Below are 17,853 nucleotides of genomic sequence, written 5' to 3' on the forward strand. Positions count from 1 at the left end.
CTCTTGAGTGCGTTCCTCCTTCAGTTGAGTGCGTATCCTTGAATAACAGATTTTCACTGGTTTTACAGACTAGGGACTGGGTCTTCAGTAAGTATAATTTCAGAATTCTTTTTTTTTTACTGTTGTAGGGACAAGAGGTGCAAAAAGATTTAAGGTCACAGTAACTTTTGAAGTCACATATGGTATAACCGTTTTTTGGACCTATCCTGAGGCAGGGCAAAAGCTTCGTGTTTGGAGATTGGACCGATTTTTATGCGTGCTATATGTTAATCTTTCAATTTGAAATTTACTTTTGTGATTTCAGATTTGGAGTCAAGTGTCAGATTTTGAGCCTTTAACTATAAAATCCAGATCATTCCGAATTTAACCGTATGATTTATAACTTTAGCTGAAAATAACTGTTTCACACTAAAGGACTGTATTTAAAAAAAAAAAAAACTAGATCAGTTACTGTACCGTATGTCAAAAGGAAGTTTGAAAGAGAGCTTGGCAAGTTTTGTTCAATTTTCTTTATATGGCTGTATTTTCAGATCTTAACACCTTAACCTTAGACACAATTTCAGCTTTTGTGATACATTTTCTAGTTGTGTTAGAAATCCCAAATGGTCATGCAACAGCTGCCTTTAAAGAATATCTCCTGTTAGATGTGCGGTCTATTGGGATTTGTTTTTTTCTAATATTTGTTATCAAAATTTTGTTTACAGGTAGGATTTACATGCACCACAAAAATGGAGTCATTATCAGTAGATGTTATTAAAGAAAAATTGTTGATGTTTGAACAGATGGAGTATGATGTAAGCTACATTATTTAAATTATTTGAATATTTGTTTGAGTTTTTTCACTTATTATATTCATCTGAACACTGGGCAGAGTGGGAGGGGGAGGGGTTGTGTGACATGGAATAGTTCCAGAATAGCAGCCTAAAAAATTACTGGGATTTTTTTACTCCCCCTTTAAAAGGAAAACATAGAAAAACGAGTTTTTTCAACTAAAAGTAAAGAGCAAAATTAAAACTTAAAACGAACAGAAATTATTACGTATATGAAGGGGTTGCCCCCTCCTCAACATCTCACTCTTTACGAAAGTTTTTTAGTATTAAAACTAGCTGAAATTATTCCGTATATGGGGGACTGCCCCTCTGCAATACCTTGCTACTCCCTCCTTGCATGGCATGATTCTGGCATGATTAGAAATACCAAATATCTCCTGGCATGATTTATAAAATGGTCAGAAAAAAAAAATCAACTGATAGTAAGGATCAACAATAGATCTTAAGACGAGCAGAAATTATTCCATATACGAGGGGGAAGGCTCCTTTTGCCTTGCTCTTTACGCTAAAGTTTGACTTCTTGTCTAAATTTTTTAAGAACGACTCCTGAAACGCAAGGGATATTTAATCTTAGGCAAAGTATATGCCTAAGTAAAAAGCGATGTGGGCACAATCTATATATATATATATATATATATATATATATATATATATATATATATATATATATATATATATATATATATATATATATATATATATATATATATATATATATATATATATATATATATATATACAAATATCGGGGCACTTCGTATCGAAGGAGTTGTCATAGAGACTTCAGAAAGGGATCATTCGATTGAAAATTGAAAGATGTAGTGCCTCTTTCAATACTCAAAAAGGATTGGAGGGCAACCAATCCCCCTCCCATGCCCACTATTTCCCCAGACAGAACCAATCAAAATTTTTGATAGTCATTTTGTTCAGCGTAGTTAAAAGGTCCAGAAATTATGTCTTTGAGAACAACAGCCCCCACGCCCCTCAGGACAAGGGTTTTAAGTTATTCTCTGGGGGCATATAAGGTCTTGTAGAAAGGATGGTCGTGTGAACTTCCGAGAGGACTCTTTGAACTGGTAATCAGAAGTTCTAGTGCTAGGATTCAAAGTAATCGGAGGGTGGATGTGAGCTTCGGGGGGGGGACTCATTGAATCGGTAATCAGAAGTTCTAGTGCCTTTCTTAGGATTCAAAGTAATAGGAGGGTGGATAACATCCTTCCTCCCACACACATCTTGTATTTTCCCAAAATGTATTTATAGGAATTTTACGATGGTCAATTTTTTGTTGTAGAAAATTCGAATAGAGCTCATTCAATTGGAAATCGAAGGGACTGCTGCCCTTTTTAATAGCTGAAAGTGATTGGAGGGCAACCAACCCCCACCCCACGCTCACCGTTTCCCCAAACAAATCCAATCAAAATTTTGAGATAGCCGTTTTGTTCAGCGTAGTTAAAGGGTCGGAAATTATGTCTTTGCAGATGACAACCCCCCACAACCATTAGGGCAGGGGTTGTAAGTTATGTCCAAAGGGCATGTAAGTGTTTTGTGGAGAGGGTGGTCGTATAAACTCAGGATGGGCTCATTGTATTGGAAATCAAGATGTTCTAGTCCCATTTTTCAGAGTCGTAGTGATCAGGGGCCAGCCACCCCCCACCTCATGGTTCCCCTAATGCATCCAATAGAAATTTTGAGATTGTCATTTGTTCAAAAATAGTACAGAGATCATATAACAAGGTATTTGGGGTTGACAGAATCCTCCAGAGTCTGGGGGAAGGGTTTTAAGTTATACCCCAGGGGCATATAAGGTTTTTATGGAAGGGGTCGTCACGTTAGAAGAGGCTAATTTAATTGGAAATGTATAGTTCTGGTTTCCTTTTAAGAGTCAAACATGATGGAGAATAACTAGCATCCGCCCCCTCCCTGACATCATCTTTTCCCGAAACGCATTCATTTGGAATTGTGAGATAATTTTGTTAACAGTAGTCCACAAATCATAGAACTATGTCTTTGGGGTGGACACAATTCCCTAGAGCCCATGGGCAAGGGTTGTAAGTTATGCCCTCGGGGAATAAAAGGTTTTTATGGAACGGATGGTCGTATAAATTCGGATCGGATGGAGCTTATTTGACTGGTAGTCTGATTTTTAGTGCCCTTTTTAAGAGTCAAAATTGAATGTAGGGCAATCCCCCCCCCAAGCCTATCATTCCTCAAAACGCATCCGATCAAAATTTTAAGAGAGCTGTTATGCTCATTATTGTTGGAAAGTCCAGTAATTATGTCTTTGGGGATGTCAATCTCCCCATAATCCTCAGGACAAAGGCTTTTAATTTAGGCAATTCGTTGATTGTTACACATAGCATATGTCATTGACAAAGTTACGCATATTTGAACATTGCTTTCCAAAAAGACGAGGAGCATTCTTGTGAGCCTTTCAAAGAATGTTGAGGGGAATGTTGAACTAAATCAAAACACGTTATGTGTATACAGATTGTCATTAGGGGGTAACTGAGGAATAACTGAGAATATTAATTTGGAAAATTCAGGAAATGATAAGGGAGATGATCAAAAAGGCAATTTTTGCTTGCTACCAATACTACTACAACTACCACCGCTACTACTACCACACTAGTCCATTTACAGTACTGAGGGGAAATTTTAACAAAATCAAAAGGTGCTAAGTGCATGCCCATCGTCAAAATAGCGTATCTCAAGAATTGATTTGGGTATTAAGTTGGACCTTTCAGAGAATGCTCGATGACACGTTACCAACAGGCAATATATGCGTATTACTACTACTACCACTTCTGTTGCAACTACTTGATTCAACTTCTATTGCAACTAAGAGCATTGTGATGAAAATCTCAAGAAGTATATGAACATACAGGTTATCAAAAGGACATATCAGCAATGTCATAGCAATAGCTAATTGTATTAATTTGAAACTTCTAGGGCTTGATAAGAGGTATGTTCTACTGACCAAAAGGCAACATGTTAATGCTAATGCTGCTAGTAGTAATACGGCTATTCAATACAATATCAATATTACTGCTGTGACTACTATTACAACTATGTCTAAGGGTATGAAAGTGAAATCATCAAGGAATTTTAAGGGGGGAAGGTGAACTGAATAACAATACGCCATCTGTACGCATGTTGTCAAAAGGGTGTAACATCAATATCTCAGCAACAGTTTGGTGTGTGAAGTTGAAATTAACAGGGCTTATTGTGAGTGATGTTGAACTAACCAAAAGAAAATATTTGCATCCTAATGCTACAGCTTCTATTTATACTACTAATACTACTGTTACCATTATTACTACTTCTATTGATACTACTGCCATTAAAACTTAGGCTACTACTATTTATTCTACTACTACTAATACTGCAACTAAAACTAATGGTACTTAGGCGAACAATTTGGGATATATAGAAACTGTACGGAACTAATTCGAAACTCAATATGCTCACACAGGTTGTAAAGTGAACGCATCAGAAATGCTTTAGAACCGGTTGAAGGGATTAAGCTGAAACTTTCAGCGCGTATTGAAGGGGATGTTGAAGAAACCAAAGGTGTTATGCGCTTAGTGCTACTAATGCTGCAACTATTACTACTGCGTAAGCTAAGGATATTAAGATGAAGCTTTTAAGGAATTAAATAAAAGAAAAAGTTTTTTCAAAAAAAAGTAAGGAGCAACATTAAAAATTAAAACGAACACAAATTATTATGTATATGGAGGAGATTGCCTCCTCCCTCCTCCTCAACACCTCGCTCTCTGCGCTAAAGTTTTTTAGTACTTTCGAAAAAAGCTTTTCATTGTTCCATTAAACGACCCTTGTGTTTCAGGAGTCGTTCCTAAAAAACTGGGACAAAATTCAAACTTTGTCGTAAAGAGCGAGTTGTTGAAGAGGCGACAACCCCCTTCATATATGTAATAATTTTTCTTCGTTTTAAGTTTTAATGGTTGCTCTGGGATTATTTTTAAACGATCAGAAATTATAATATATATATATATATATATATATATATATATATATATATATATATATATATATATATATATATATATATATATATATATATATATATATATATATATATTAAATTTCTGATCGTTTTAAAATAATCTCATAAAATCTAGCCCCGTCTCCACGGAGAAACACCCTCACCACGGATATATCCTCTAGAAAATTCAATCCCGGTGAAATTTACCCAGGATAATGACCCGTAACTCCATGCGTATAATTGAGACGAAAAAGAAAAAGTAAGAAATAAAAAAATAATTTTTTATAAGAATTCTGGCAAATTCCCCCAGTTTATAATTTTCTGTGACAAGTTAACCCCCCTGGAAACTTCCCTTCCCATGGAAAGTTCCTCTGTGAAAAAACCTCCTGGAGAAAATTCGTCTTTCCACCCTATAATACATGCATGCTTCCCAGTTGCAAATACTATGCGTAAACAATGGGCAATTTTTTTTAACGGAAAGACCTTTCCCCTGGGGCTGTGAAAACCTCCTGCAGAAAATTCGTTTTTCCACCCTATAATGTATGCATGCTTCCTAGTTACAAATACTATGCGTAAACAATGCGTTTTTTTTTTTACTGAAAGACCTTTCCCCTGGGGCTGTGAAAACCTCCTGCAGAAAATTCGTCTTTCCACCCTATAATGTATGCATGCTTCCTAGTTACAAATACTATGCGTTAACAATGGGCAATTTTTTTTTTTAACTGAAAGACCTTTCCCCTGGGGCTGTAAAAACCTCCTGCAGAAAATTCGTCTTTCCACCCTGTAATGTATGCATGCTTACCAGTTACAAATACTATTCGTAAACAATGGGCAATTTTTTTTTTAACTGAAAGACCTTTCCCCTGGGGCTGTAAAAACCTCCTGCAGAAAATTCGTCTTTCCACCCTATAATGTATGCATGCTTCCCAGTTACAAATACTATGCGTAAACAATAGGCAATTTTTTTTAACTTAAAGACTTTTCCACTGGGCTGTAGGAGGTCTTGTTATATCCATAGGCATAATTATTAAGCCTTTCAACTATAATGAACAAAATGGCTATCTAAAAATTCAGATCTGAAGATTTTGGGGAAAAAGGGCTGGGGAAAGGACCTAGTTACCCTCCAATCTTTTTGGTCACTTAAAAAGGGTACTAGAACTTTCAGTTTCTGTTTGAATGAGCTCTCTCACGATATTCTAGGACCACTGGGTTGATACGACACAAAATACGAACCGAAACGATAATAAAACAAAATACGTTTTTAATGTTTTCACTTTTTTAATTTCATAAATAAATTTTTTTTTAAAGTGTAAGGAATAAATATCAGTATATGTTCATTAAACTGACAATCCACGGTCACTTATTTGCTGTTGTTTTTTTTGTTTTTTTTTTTCAGTAAAATGCAAAGTATGTTCTGGTCATGAGAAGGCATGGAGGTGATCAGCCCTACTCTTGTTAATTTTTGCTCTTTTTGAGTTTGACTCGTCTATTTACTGTAATTTCTGTTCGTTTTGAGATTCCTTTGCTTATTGATTGTGATTTATGGTAGTTTTACGCTTCGAAGATTATTTGACTTTATTTCTGCTCATTTTTGGCTTAATGAAGCTCTTTATTTTTCTTTGAAAAACTTGTTTTTTTTTGGAAAAGTTTTTTAAATCAATCAGAGAAAAGAAGCTTTTTTCAAAGTACGAAAAAAACTATAGTGTGAAGAGTGATGTATCGAGGAGGGGGCAGCCCTCCTCATATAGTGAATTATTTCTATTTGTTTTAAGTTTTATTGTTGCTCCTTAGTTTCAGTCGATCAATATGTTTTTCATTTCTTTGTTACTTATAAAGCTCAAATAGAACATCGCTCTATTTTCTTACTTTACTAGGTCGCAGCTATCGCTGTAACCATAGTTTACATAAAATTTGAAGCTATTCGCGTTTACAGGCGTATTTTTCGGATTGTCTTGCAAGGAAAGGAGAGACAGTAAGGAGAAAAATAGCAAATGAAAGAATAGTAAGAAAAAGAGAGGTAATAAAAATGCTGAGACGAGGCGGGTATGACTATTAACTCTTTTAATTATCTTATACATGAATTCAGATAAGGCAGGATTTGTTCTCCATGATTTGTGTTTAAGCTTCTTAAACACACCTTATGACTTCTTATGACACCTTATGACTCTTGCTGCACCATTCATGGCGAGGTTCGACCTGACTCTTAAATTTGTGCATTGTAACTAAGGCTAAAATTTTTACGGCAAATTGGTTACATGGTAAAATTGAAAACATAAAATGCAGCGCTAGCAGAAATATAAGCATGTACACGTTTTAATAACCACAGGGGTACATTTCCGTACTAAACTTTTCCTGCACTTCGGAGATAAAAGAGAGTAGGTTTTTGTTGAAATAAAAGCTAGGAAAGTGGTACTCTAAAGACAAAAAATTACAACATTACAAATGAAGTCTTTGTATCCATATTCGTTCCTGAAAGAAGTATCGAGTTTGTAAAACAGAAAAAATAACATTTTCAATTTTGATATTTCTGAGTATGTGGTAAATACATATTTATATTGGATAAAGAATAAATTTGTCAAGCTGAAAGTAAAGAGCAGTATTAAAACCTAAAATGAATAGACGTTATTATGTATATGAGGGGCCTGTCCCCTCCTCAATCACTCACTTTTTATGCTTAAGTTTTTTAGTACTTTAAGAAAGCTTTTTATTTCAATTAAACGTCCCTTGTGTGTTCAGGAATTGTTTTTAAACAATTGGATAAAAAGTAAAACATTAGTATAAAGAGCGAGGGACTCCGGAGAGGGCAGCCTCCTCATAAATGAAATAATTTTTCTTTTTTTTTTATGTCTTAATGCTGCTCCTCGCTTTCATTAGAAAAAAAAAATGTTTTTAACTTAATTTCTGATCGTTTTTCAAATAATGCCAGGAAACAAGCCTACCCCTCCGTACGAACTCCCAAGCGAAAAAATCCTCCATGGAAAGCTTCTGCCGCATAAGTCCCATCCTAAAAAACCTCTGGACAACTCCATCCTCGCTGAAAATCTTCCCAGGAAAATTTCCTTTGGATATTTCTCCGTACATGATTCTCGTTACTTTCAGTAAATAAAACTTTTTTTTATTAATTTCTGATCGTTTCTCAAATCATGCCTGAAGTCCCCCCACCCTCCTCGGAAATTTTATTGCAGGGAACTAACGCTCCCCCAATGGAATGTTTTTCCCATGGAAAATTTCTCCCGTGGAAAATTCCTCCAACCCCGCGAAAAATTGCTCCCTTACAATTCCAACACCGCAGAAGATTTCCCCCAGCCAATTCCCTCAATACTTCTGTATATATAAAACTGAGTCGCCAAATAAAACAAGTAAGACAAATAAAACAAATTCCATGTATCAATTCTGGTAAATTCACCCATGTAAAATTTTCCCTGGAAAATTTCACAGGAAACTCCCTCTGAAAGGAGAATTGGCCCTGTGGAAAATTGTCTCCCGCTGAAACCCCCGCCCCCAAAAAAAATGTCTATTTTGCAATAAGAAACACTTTATGTAAGCAATGGGTAAATTTTATTTGCCCTTTCTGCAGGGGCTTCGTGATGTCATATCATGCGCAGAGGCGTAGTTGTTGGACTTTTCGACTATGGTGAACAATATATCTTTCTCAAAATTTGATCAGGCGTCTTTGGAATAAAAGGGGGTATGGAAGGGGGGCTAGTTGCTCCACTGACTTTTCGGTCACTTAAAAAGGGGACTATAACTTTCAATTTTCATTTGAATGAGCCTTCTTCCAATCTTTTTGGATCACTGGATCGATATCATCACCCCTGAAAAAAAAAATAAAACACGTAATGGATGATCTTTCTTCTAAAAGAAACAACAAAATTCTTTATTTTTGCAGATAGGGGCCTGAAACCTCTACCGTATGGCTCTTTGATATGTTGAATCTGATGGTGCTATTATCATTACAGGTTCATTGCCTTTTTTGGGGTGTTTCCCACTTTTCCAAAAGTCCGGCAAATTTTCTTGGGTTTGTAACTTTTGATGGGTAGCATTAATGTATTTTATAAATTTGGAATCACCATTGGAAGCCAATTCTTTCGATCAATCCATTGTTGTTAAAATTAAATTTTTTGGAGTTGCGGTTGTTATTGGGCCAAGTTCCTCATCACTTAGAGTTTGTTACCACGAATTGTTTGATAATTATACTGGTTGTGTCATATTTTTACTGGTGTACTGGGTAAATATATATTTAATGAATGCCACGCTTTACATTTGATTAACTTAACCCACTACCAGTTTAAATGGCCTATGCTTTAGGCTATATTTTGGAGAGTGAAGTTATTTTTAAATCTATTATATTGTGCATCTTTCAAAAGTAGTGGAAATAAATTGTGAGTGGACAAAACCAGCTTTTTTGATAAATAACATATATGTAATAAATACATACCAGTACCATTATTTTACTATGAAAGACGTGCAACGATCCTTCTAGACAAAAATTGCAATACTTGCAGAACTGATGGTACGGGAGGGGGTGGCGAAATTTACAGTTGGCCTCCTCCCTGTCCCTACGAAAAAACTTAAATCTAGATCTACACCTACGCAATAAAACAGTCATAAAACAGTAAACCGGATCTACGCAATGTACTGCTACCGTATTTTGTAACAATGATAAGAAACGCCTGCACCATTAGAGGCTTATGGTCCCATTAGGGCTTTGGTACGATGTATATACTACGCGCTTAGAACTCTCGGCTCAACGTATGATACTTCCCCGAGACCCTGTGTACTGCTAAAGCATTTCTGCCTATATTTATATTACAATGCATTGTTCCAATCGTCAAAAGCTACTTAGGAATTTTCATTTTTATGTTTTTATTCTAAGTTACAAAGTAACAAGTAAAAGCACAGCTCAAAAATTATTATTTGGCTGTACTCCTAAACATGCTCTTAAGTACATTAAAATAAAACTTGTAAATGCTGAAAGCTCTGTTTTTGGAAAATGTGGTTTGAACCTACTTAGTACCTTGAGCGCTGATCAACTAAACTTACTAGTATTTGTTCTTGGGGTAATGCTTAAGCTAGATAAATAAGAGCAATAAACGTTGAATCTTTGAAGAGAGTCTGAGGCCCAAAGTGTGTATCTTGGAAGAAGATTGTTGGTTTTGGCTTTAGTACATGTTGTAATATGTGCCTTTGTATAATATATGCTGATATATGCCTGTAACAGATGTCGTAATGTGTGCCTGGTCCCGCGGCTACCAGTCCAAAATTCAGCAGTTCTCAAATATCCCCTTCTCCACACTTTCAATACATTTTGATCAAAACTCCTAATCGGAAAAAAACCTAATACATTTCTTATGAGTATAATCTAGGCACGTACGTTTAAGCTCGTTTCAGGGACTGACAAAGTTTTTCAAGATGCTCCCAAAACAAGTGAATTATACAAAAAATGAAAATGTCAAGCTATATAAATATGAGATTTTATATGGTCGGGATGTGTTCTAAGCATTCCCCCGTTCCTGTTTACGTGCCTGCTCATAACCATCTCACTTGTCGTTTTCCAAGGATATATCATTAACAAAAAACAGGAAAACTAATGGAGATTTTTACTTTAGAAACTTGGGGTTTAAGCACCTTACTATCGGTATGGACACTAAACACGCCCACTTTTCTGTACAGGGAAGTAAGGAATATTCGATTCAAGATCAGTTCAGCCAATTTATTTTTGGAAAAACACTTGCAGATGTAATTGAGAAGAAAAAAAGTTTGGTTCATTTTACGGGAAAGCAGCTGAACACTTCCATTGTTATTTTATGTTTTGTTTGTTTCAAAATTTTTAATTTGGACGATTTTTTCTCTAATAATTAAGTTTTTTTTAAATATTCTTTCTTCTGTATCAAGTTCTTATTATGCTACAAAACACACCTCAATTTTAGGCTGATTCTCTGAAGAATGAAGAGTTTTATGCTCATTTTCTCTTGTGTTACCTTTATAATGAAGACCTGTAAGTATTTAGCTTTTTTATCTCTGTTTTATTAGAAGGCAAAGATCTTACACTCCGACGATTTTTGGATCTAATGCAGCACTATCTTTTGGAGTTAGCACATTTAGGGTAGTATTTAGCAAAAAAATATTTAGTTTATTTACGGAAAAGCATGTAGTTTAATTACTTTTATTGATTGCTTGTTATTGTTCGACTCTTCATTCAGCAAAACGTTTGAAAAAAAAGAAGAAAAAACTCGTCATATAACCCCCCTCCCCTCCTCTCTGAAAGACTCTATGACAGGAAATAAAGGGAGGAAGAAAAAAGCACATGCACGACAAAATGGGTCAATATATGACTTTCAAGTCAATATATTTTCCTTGTTGTTTAAGCCAAGGGACCGTAAGTTTCCTAAAAAGGGGCTACCGGCAAGGTGGTTCTAATCGTGTTCTTCTTGGTTTGATGGAGTTATGGGTTATTGTAGTTTTTGCGAAGGGACGTGGTTTTCTCTTATTAGGTTGCTAGCTACCGCTGTAACCCAGATAAGATCATAAAGTAAGATATTTGTTTTAAGTTATCTTGTCAATAGATTATTTTAGTTAATATGGGCTAGAGGTCGTTCTTTACTAAAAATTATTATAAACAAGCAGTGAGAGCCTATCAAAAATCTAAACTAATTTACAATTTTCTGGTATTTTTCTAGTTTTAATTAAAAAATTAAATTTAAATTCTTAAAGCCAAGATAAAAATGTTCAAAAGGGTAGCCTCTATTAGACTAGGTTAGCTATCCGTAATTGATAATATTATTCTTACCTTCTATGTTCATTTCGTGGAAACCTCCCCCAACCATTAAGGTTTAAATGTTACATTTAATTGGGTTCGTGTCGTTTGTCACATATTAATGGGCAACTTCTCAGAAATATGACTAGTTTCTCAGTTATTTATATTGTATCATTTTGTCTCTGTTATTTCTTTTGGATAATAAATTAATACTACTACTATGGAAATAACTATATAGTTTTGATACAAAATAACAAATGCGTTTTTTTTAACGGCTCAGTAGAAATATCTTGATTCAGCTGTCAACTGTTGTGACGACTAAGCTTGGAGCAAAAAACTAATTAAATTTAACAGATCACAAAAAACGGGCGTTTTGGCGTGAAAACGCAGTAGCGTGAACCAAGGGTTAAGTTTCGTATATAATTAATTTTTTGAGCTAATTTGTGCCCTTTTTAGGTTTTGAATCGCTTTTTGCATTTCTTGGGAAATCATTAATATTTTATTTAATATAGGGAAAATAAATGTTTTAATGTTGACTAAAATAATGTAACAATTATCGAATTAGTAGCATATATCAAAATAGAACTCTCTCTGAAATAACAATATATGGTATAGTCTTGGAAATAAAGGAAATGCCTCAAAGAAGGATGCATTCTTGATGAAAATTATGTTATGAAATTAAACGCGCTGCAAGTCCCCAGGGTGGAAATACGAACTTTCACATTTTTTCCGAGAAAATGGGTTGCGGATGCCTGTTTATTATTATTATTTTTTTAATTTCTTCTTTCTTAGAGTATTTGTATTAAAGCGAGGTTGTAGAAAATCAGAAGAGAACTCTTGGAAATTTGAGTTGTAATCTCCTTATTAAGTAGCAGCCGAGATTTTGCTAGAACTCGGTGCTTTTTTGGGCTATTTTGAGTCTGCAATCCAGCAACTTTGGCTAGAATATGGCTAAATTCGTGTTAATCGGAATTTTGAATATCATTTCAGTTGAAAACTACCGAAAAGTCTTGTTTAAAATATTCTAGTTTCTTTGAACATGCTGCTGCGTGGTGGCATGTTTTATCGTTAAGCATATGTGCAGTCGATATTGAATGAACTGTTCTTACTTAGGTCTCTGACATCACGGGACATTTGTACCTACTTCTCCCGTCAGCTCATGCGTAATGGCTCAATACTTTGTTCTGTCGTGTGCAGTCAATGATGATTGAACCGTCTTAGCGTTGCCATAGTTCTTCGTCCAGCGTTTTAGTGGCCTTTCTCGTGAACGATGGTCCTGAAGAGATCCTTAAAGGCGATTTTATCTTTTACGACACGGCTCTTCAGTAATTTGAAACCTTCGTCTAGTTGGGTTGTTTCTGTTAAGTATTAGCTTCAGCAGTATATAGTTTTGCATCAGTATTTAGTGGAAGGGGACAATTATTTTCCTACTGGGAGGGGGGCTCGCAGCCAAAATTTCCAATTTTTGCCAAGAAGTCCTTCAAGTCAATTTGTAGTGGAAGAGAGTAATTTACTCGATAGCTTTCCTTCATTCGAATGATTTTATTAAGACTAAATCTTGAGAATAAGGAAATAAAGTTTCTTGGAAAAATAAATCGTTGTTGTCACTCCCAACGGTCCTATCTGACATTTCCACACTTTTGCAAATAATTGCCAAAAACGGTTTGCTAAGCTGTTCTCAAAAGGAGGATCAGCAAGACAATTTACATTGAGTCACACTTCGTTCATCATCATCTAGATTGCCTTGCTGATTGTCTTTGAGAATAGCGTGCGATTGGTTTTTGCCAATCGTCTCAGAAGCGTCGAAGTGTCAGATACAATATTTAGGCATGACAGCGATGTTTTATTTTTCTGCATAGATATGACCTTGGTTAAAAAAGACAATTTAAGTAGACTTATCAGTCTTTTGTATAGACTTTTGCCTGTGCAATTTTACTATTTGTATGAAAAGGTACAAATTTCGGATGGAATTGTGACAAAATCACTAGGACATCGTCTCAAACAAAGGAAGAAGTGCTTTTTAGTCCCAAATTTTCTATAAGATTGTGTTTTTAAACTCATGTGCCAAAAAAAGAGAACTTTACCTTAGACCTTAGATACTCCTGTGCCTCTGGAGGGACCCAGGTCATCGACGAAGAGACGCCAGTCGTTCGTCAAATGGGCTCCTGCCATAACGTCGTCTCAATGGGGTTGTATGGACTTATTCGCGTTGAGAAGGTCCCTCTGGTATGTCCGGTGTAGTGTCTTCTTTGGTCTTCCCCTTCGCCGCTTTCCTGTTGGGTGCCACTGGAGGATTGGCTTTGGTGTTTGGTCGTCTTTCATTCGCACAACATGTCCCAAGTATTTCCATCTTTGGGTCTTGATCATGTCGGTAACTAGGGGTTGCCCAGTAATTTGGCGTATTGTCCGGTTCGAGACGTATTGTGTCCAGTTTATGTTGAGGATTCTTCGCAGACAGTTGTTCTCAAAGGCTTGAAGCCTCTTCTCTTGCTGCTGATTTAAATTCCAGCATTTGCTTCCATACAGCATAACTGGGAGGACATTACTGTTGAAGATTCGAAGTTTTAGCCGCTCTGAGAACTTCTGTGAGTGCCAAATCTATTTAAGCCCGGTAAACAAGCCACTAGTCTGTCAGATACAGGTCTGTCTCTTTGTCTATTGCTCCTGTATTCTGTACTGTGTTTCTCATATATTTAAACTGGACAACCTGTTCTAAATTCTCATTGCCGCATAGAAAAAAGTCCTTTTTTTATTCTTTTGTTAATAAATTATTATTATTTTTTATAATACAGTATGATTTCTTGTCTCTTGCATAATCAACAAAAACTTACTATGTTCTTAATGTTCCGAAAATATGTAGCTGAGGTGTCTAATGCCACATACTTCAGTGAGATATTTTTTCTATGTTTAATTTCCTTAAGAAGTTTATCACATATCTTTACATGCCTTAGCCATTTATGCAACAGGAGGCTGATTTCCCTCCTATCACTTTCGACTTTTAAATGAAAGGGCACTAGAACTTCTAATTCACAACTAAATGAGCCCTCTCTGAAATTTTTTCGATAACTCGTTCCATACATAGGGCTGTGGGGAAAAAAGAAGAAATAAATAATGCATGCAGCCCATCTCGCGAATTTTTTGAATATATATATATGTATTTTTATTTACTTATTTTTTTTTAGTCTTGCAGTGTGTCATATTGTCTTCACGTATTTAAAATATTGTTTATTTACTTTTTTAAATAGGTGTAGTGCCAAATTCTTATGGAAGAGAATCCCAAATGACATAAAAGAAAAGAGTTCATTCTTACAAAGCCTTTGGAATATTGGTAAAGCTATGTGGAAGAAAGACACAGTTGCATTTCACATTGCAATACAAGCAGTGGAATGGCCACTTTCGATTGCATCAATCATTAGCGCTATTAAAGGTAATATCTTTCTTTTTCCATTATCCCAGTTCATACTATTCTGTGCGTATTTTGACACGAGTACCGCATGTCGGGGGATCCTGTCGGGGGGATACCGCATGTTCCTGGCGAAATGCAGCTGACAGACTTATGGAAAAGAAATGAAAAGTAGAATCAGTTAGGAAACTAATATTAGTCATCTCTTCTGAATCGTTAATTTATGAAAAAAAGAGTAAAAACCGAAAAAAAGAGTAAAAACCGCCCCACCAGTGCAGTGTGATCCCAAAGTTAAAACAGTTGCGGAATAATTTTCTCACATGCTTAACTGACGGTTCTAGAATTAAATAATATAAAAAGCTGAACTGTGCATTTTTGAACCCATTGGATTAGGATTGTACGTTTTCATGTTGTGAAAACGTACATATTAGCTACCTTTGGTGACACAATCATTTAATACAAACAAAAACTCTCTAAACATTTCGTCTTGTATTCAGTGTCGTATTCCGATTCCTTAATGGTATCCTACGATTCTCTCACGAGTAGGCTGTTGCTGATTAAAACCGTTTCTTGGCTTACCCAGCAATTATCAATGATATTTGCAGCAAAGCCTTTGACTTATGAGTCGTCAAAGTCCAACTGCTACTTGTTCTGTCAATCTCAATATAATCGTGTCATGAGATTGCCTGCTAGAACGACTAGTTGTTTGGAAATGAATCACTTTTTAGAATTTTTTTCCTATTGACAAAGTTCCACTGACAAATCAGAATTTAGGTTTATTACAAATCTCATTTGTTAGACTGTTTTAATGTAAAGCTGGTTAATTTCTATTGTGGTAAAAAGGTAAAAAAGATAAAGGATACGCCTAAATTTCTATTGTGGCCACTAATAAAATTCGCTCACTTAACATATATATATATATATATATATATATATATATATATATATATATATATATATATATATATATATATATATATATATATATATATATATATATATATATATATATATATATATATATATATGTACTACCGTGAATATTTGATATTTTTTTCTCCTTGGGTTTAGTCAGCGTTGCCAGTCAACTTTTTCAGTTTTATGCTAGGTTTGATGGTGACCTGTTAGGTTAGGTTTTTAACCCATTTCTGAGATTTATTACCTAATTTGAGCTAACCCAGCCTAACCTAACTTTAGCTTTTACCAGCAATATATTATAAATACAAATAGGTTCTTCATAGACACACTTTTTTGAGAGAGGGGGGGGGGGTATTCTTTATCATTAATTGGTGATCATGACCTCTCACCAAATAAGACGCATTTTCACGAGAAAATGGATTCTAACCGGTTATTTATCTTTTCTTCCTTCTTTTTTCGACGAAGAGTTACTGTTTGTTTGTTTGTTTTTTTTTTGTGTGTGTTTTGTTTTTCTTATAAGAGGATAATGTAAGTTCTTTGTTCGTTAGTTAAATATTACTTTTACCAGTGACAGAATAACGTTGTTGTGTGAGCTTGTTTGGTAGTTTAATTTTTTTTTTATTTTCAGAGAGATATCGATTGGAAACCATTAGGGTCATTTCGGAGGCGTATAGCGCATTGCCTTTATCTCATTTTGCAAATAACTTGGGTTTTTCATTGAAAGAAGCTACAGATTTGGTCAATCAACGTGGATGGGACTTGAGGAAGCCAGACCCCGAACTTAGTGTTATCTATGTTTACCCTAAGAAGATTGTCGAGCCAAGTGAAAAAGTTCCCGAAAATGCTGATTATTTAACTCTTCTAACGAATTTTGTTTCATTCTTGGAAAACTAGTTTTTTCCTGTTTTATATTTCATTATTTTCACAATTAAATTATCTTGGAACTCATGATGCACTAATCGATTTTACCAAGGAAATAGAAAACTTAAAATCCAAATATTCAAAACTGTCTGGGATTAGAAAAACTAAAATAATCTTGGCACATGTTTAAGATGGTATTTAGACATAGTAGAATAGCGTCTACTTCAATTAGACGCTGTACGCGTGATCTTCAAACAGATTTTTGAAAAGAAAGTGAGGAATTTTAATGAGTCTAATTCGTATTTCACATTGAATTAAGTTTTAAAAATAATTGACATTGAACAGTGTTTTTATTTCACATGCAAAATATTTTATTTGGGGGAAGAGGGGACTCCCTTGGGTTTCTTCTGCTGTATTTGATTTGTGGAAAGATTCCCTGGGCTTGATTTCAACTTTTCTCCTAACCCAAGGTTATTTTTCCAATCAAGATTCCAGTCAATTCCATTTTCCAGTCGAAAACTTTTTTTTACACCGACACTAGAATTTCAATCCTTTAAAAAGCTAACTTTAATATCTTTTCTTAGCTTTGATACTTTCATGGCATCCGAATATCATTCAGAACAGCACCACCAATATCATTTCAGAATAAATAATTCCAAGTCGTCTTTAACGAAGTTCCTATAGTTAATATATGTTCCTACAAGTTCATTTGAAAGCTACTTAGTCGGTTTTAAATTATCATGCATGCTATCCTGACAAAATAAGTATAAGATTATTTCAGATAATTAAAAATACATGATTTTCACCAGAACAAAATGAATAGAAAAATGCTGCTAGAACTAAACTTTTTCTCTTAAAAACCAAGTCTTGATTGTATCTAAGGACTGCTTCACAATCTCTTCAAGATTCATATGTGAAAATAAATTGACTAAATTACGAATGATGCACCTGCGATATCGTCTAGGGTTACGATGAGTCTTTAGACAGCATACTGCTTCAGCACTATTAAGATATCAAGTACAATCTTCAGTGTATACTTTCAGAGCTTATAACCTACCCCTCTGTTCTCCATCTCTAGCAC

At 35.0% G+C, this 17,853-nt stretch overlaps 1 protein-coding gene across 4 annotated transcripts in view; it reads left to right on the top strand.

The window, feature by feature from the left end:
• Window positions 1-16,859, top strand: part of LOC136034693 (COP9 signalosome complex subunit 8-like) — a 36,488-nt gene extending 19,629 nt beyond the window's left edge. For all 4 annotated transcript variants that reach the window (XM_065716022.1, XM_065716024.1, XM_065716023.1 and 1 more), the window contains 4 exons: window positions 705-794; window positions 10,764-10,831; window positions 14,836-15,017; window positions 16,540-16,859. In XM_065716022.1, the coding sequence (XP_065572094.1) occupies window positions 729-794; window positions 10,764-10,831; window positions 14,836-15,017; window positions 16,540-16,805 (582 nt within the window). In that variant the 5' untranslated portion in view covers window positions 705-728 and the 3' untranslated portion in view covers window positions 16,806-16,859. The remainder of the gene's footprint in view (window positions 1-704; window positions 795-10,763; window positions 10,832-14,835; window positions 15,018-16,539) is intronic.
• The last annotated feature ends 994 nt before the right edge of the window (window positions 16,860-17,853 follow it).

This window comes from Artemia franciscana, chromosome 13 (assembly GCF_032884065.1).
Source record: "Artemia franciscana chromosome 13, ASM3288406v1, whole genome shotgun sequence".
Classification (NCBI taxonomy): Eukaryota; Metazoa; Arthropoda; class Branchiopoda; order Anostraca; family Artemiidae; genus Artemia; species Artemia franciscana.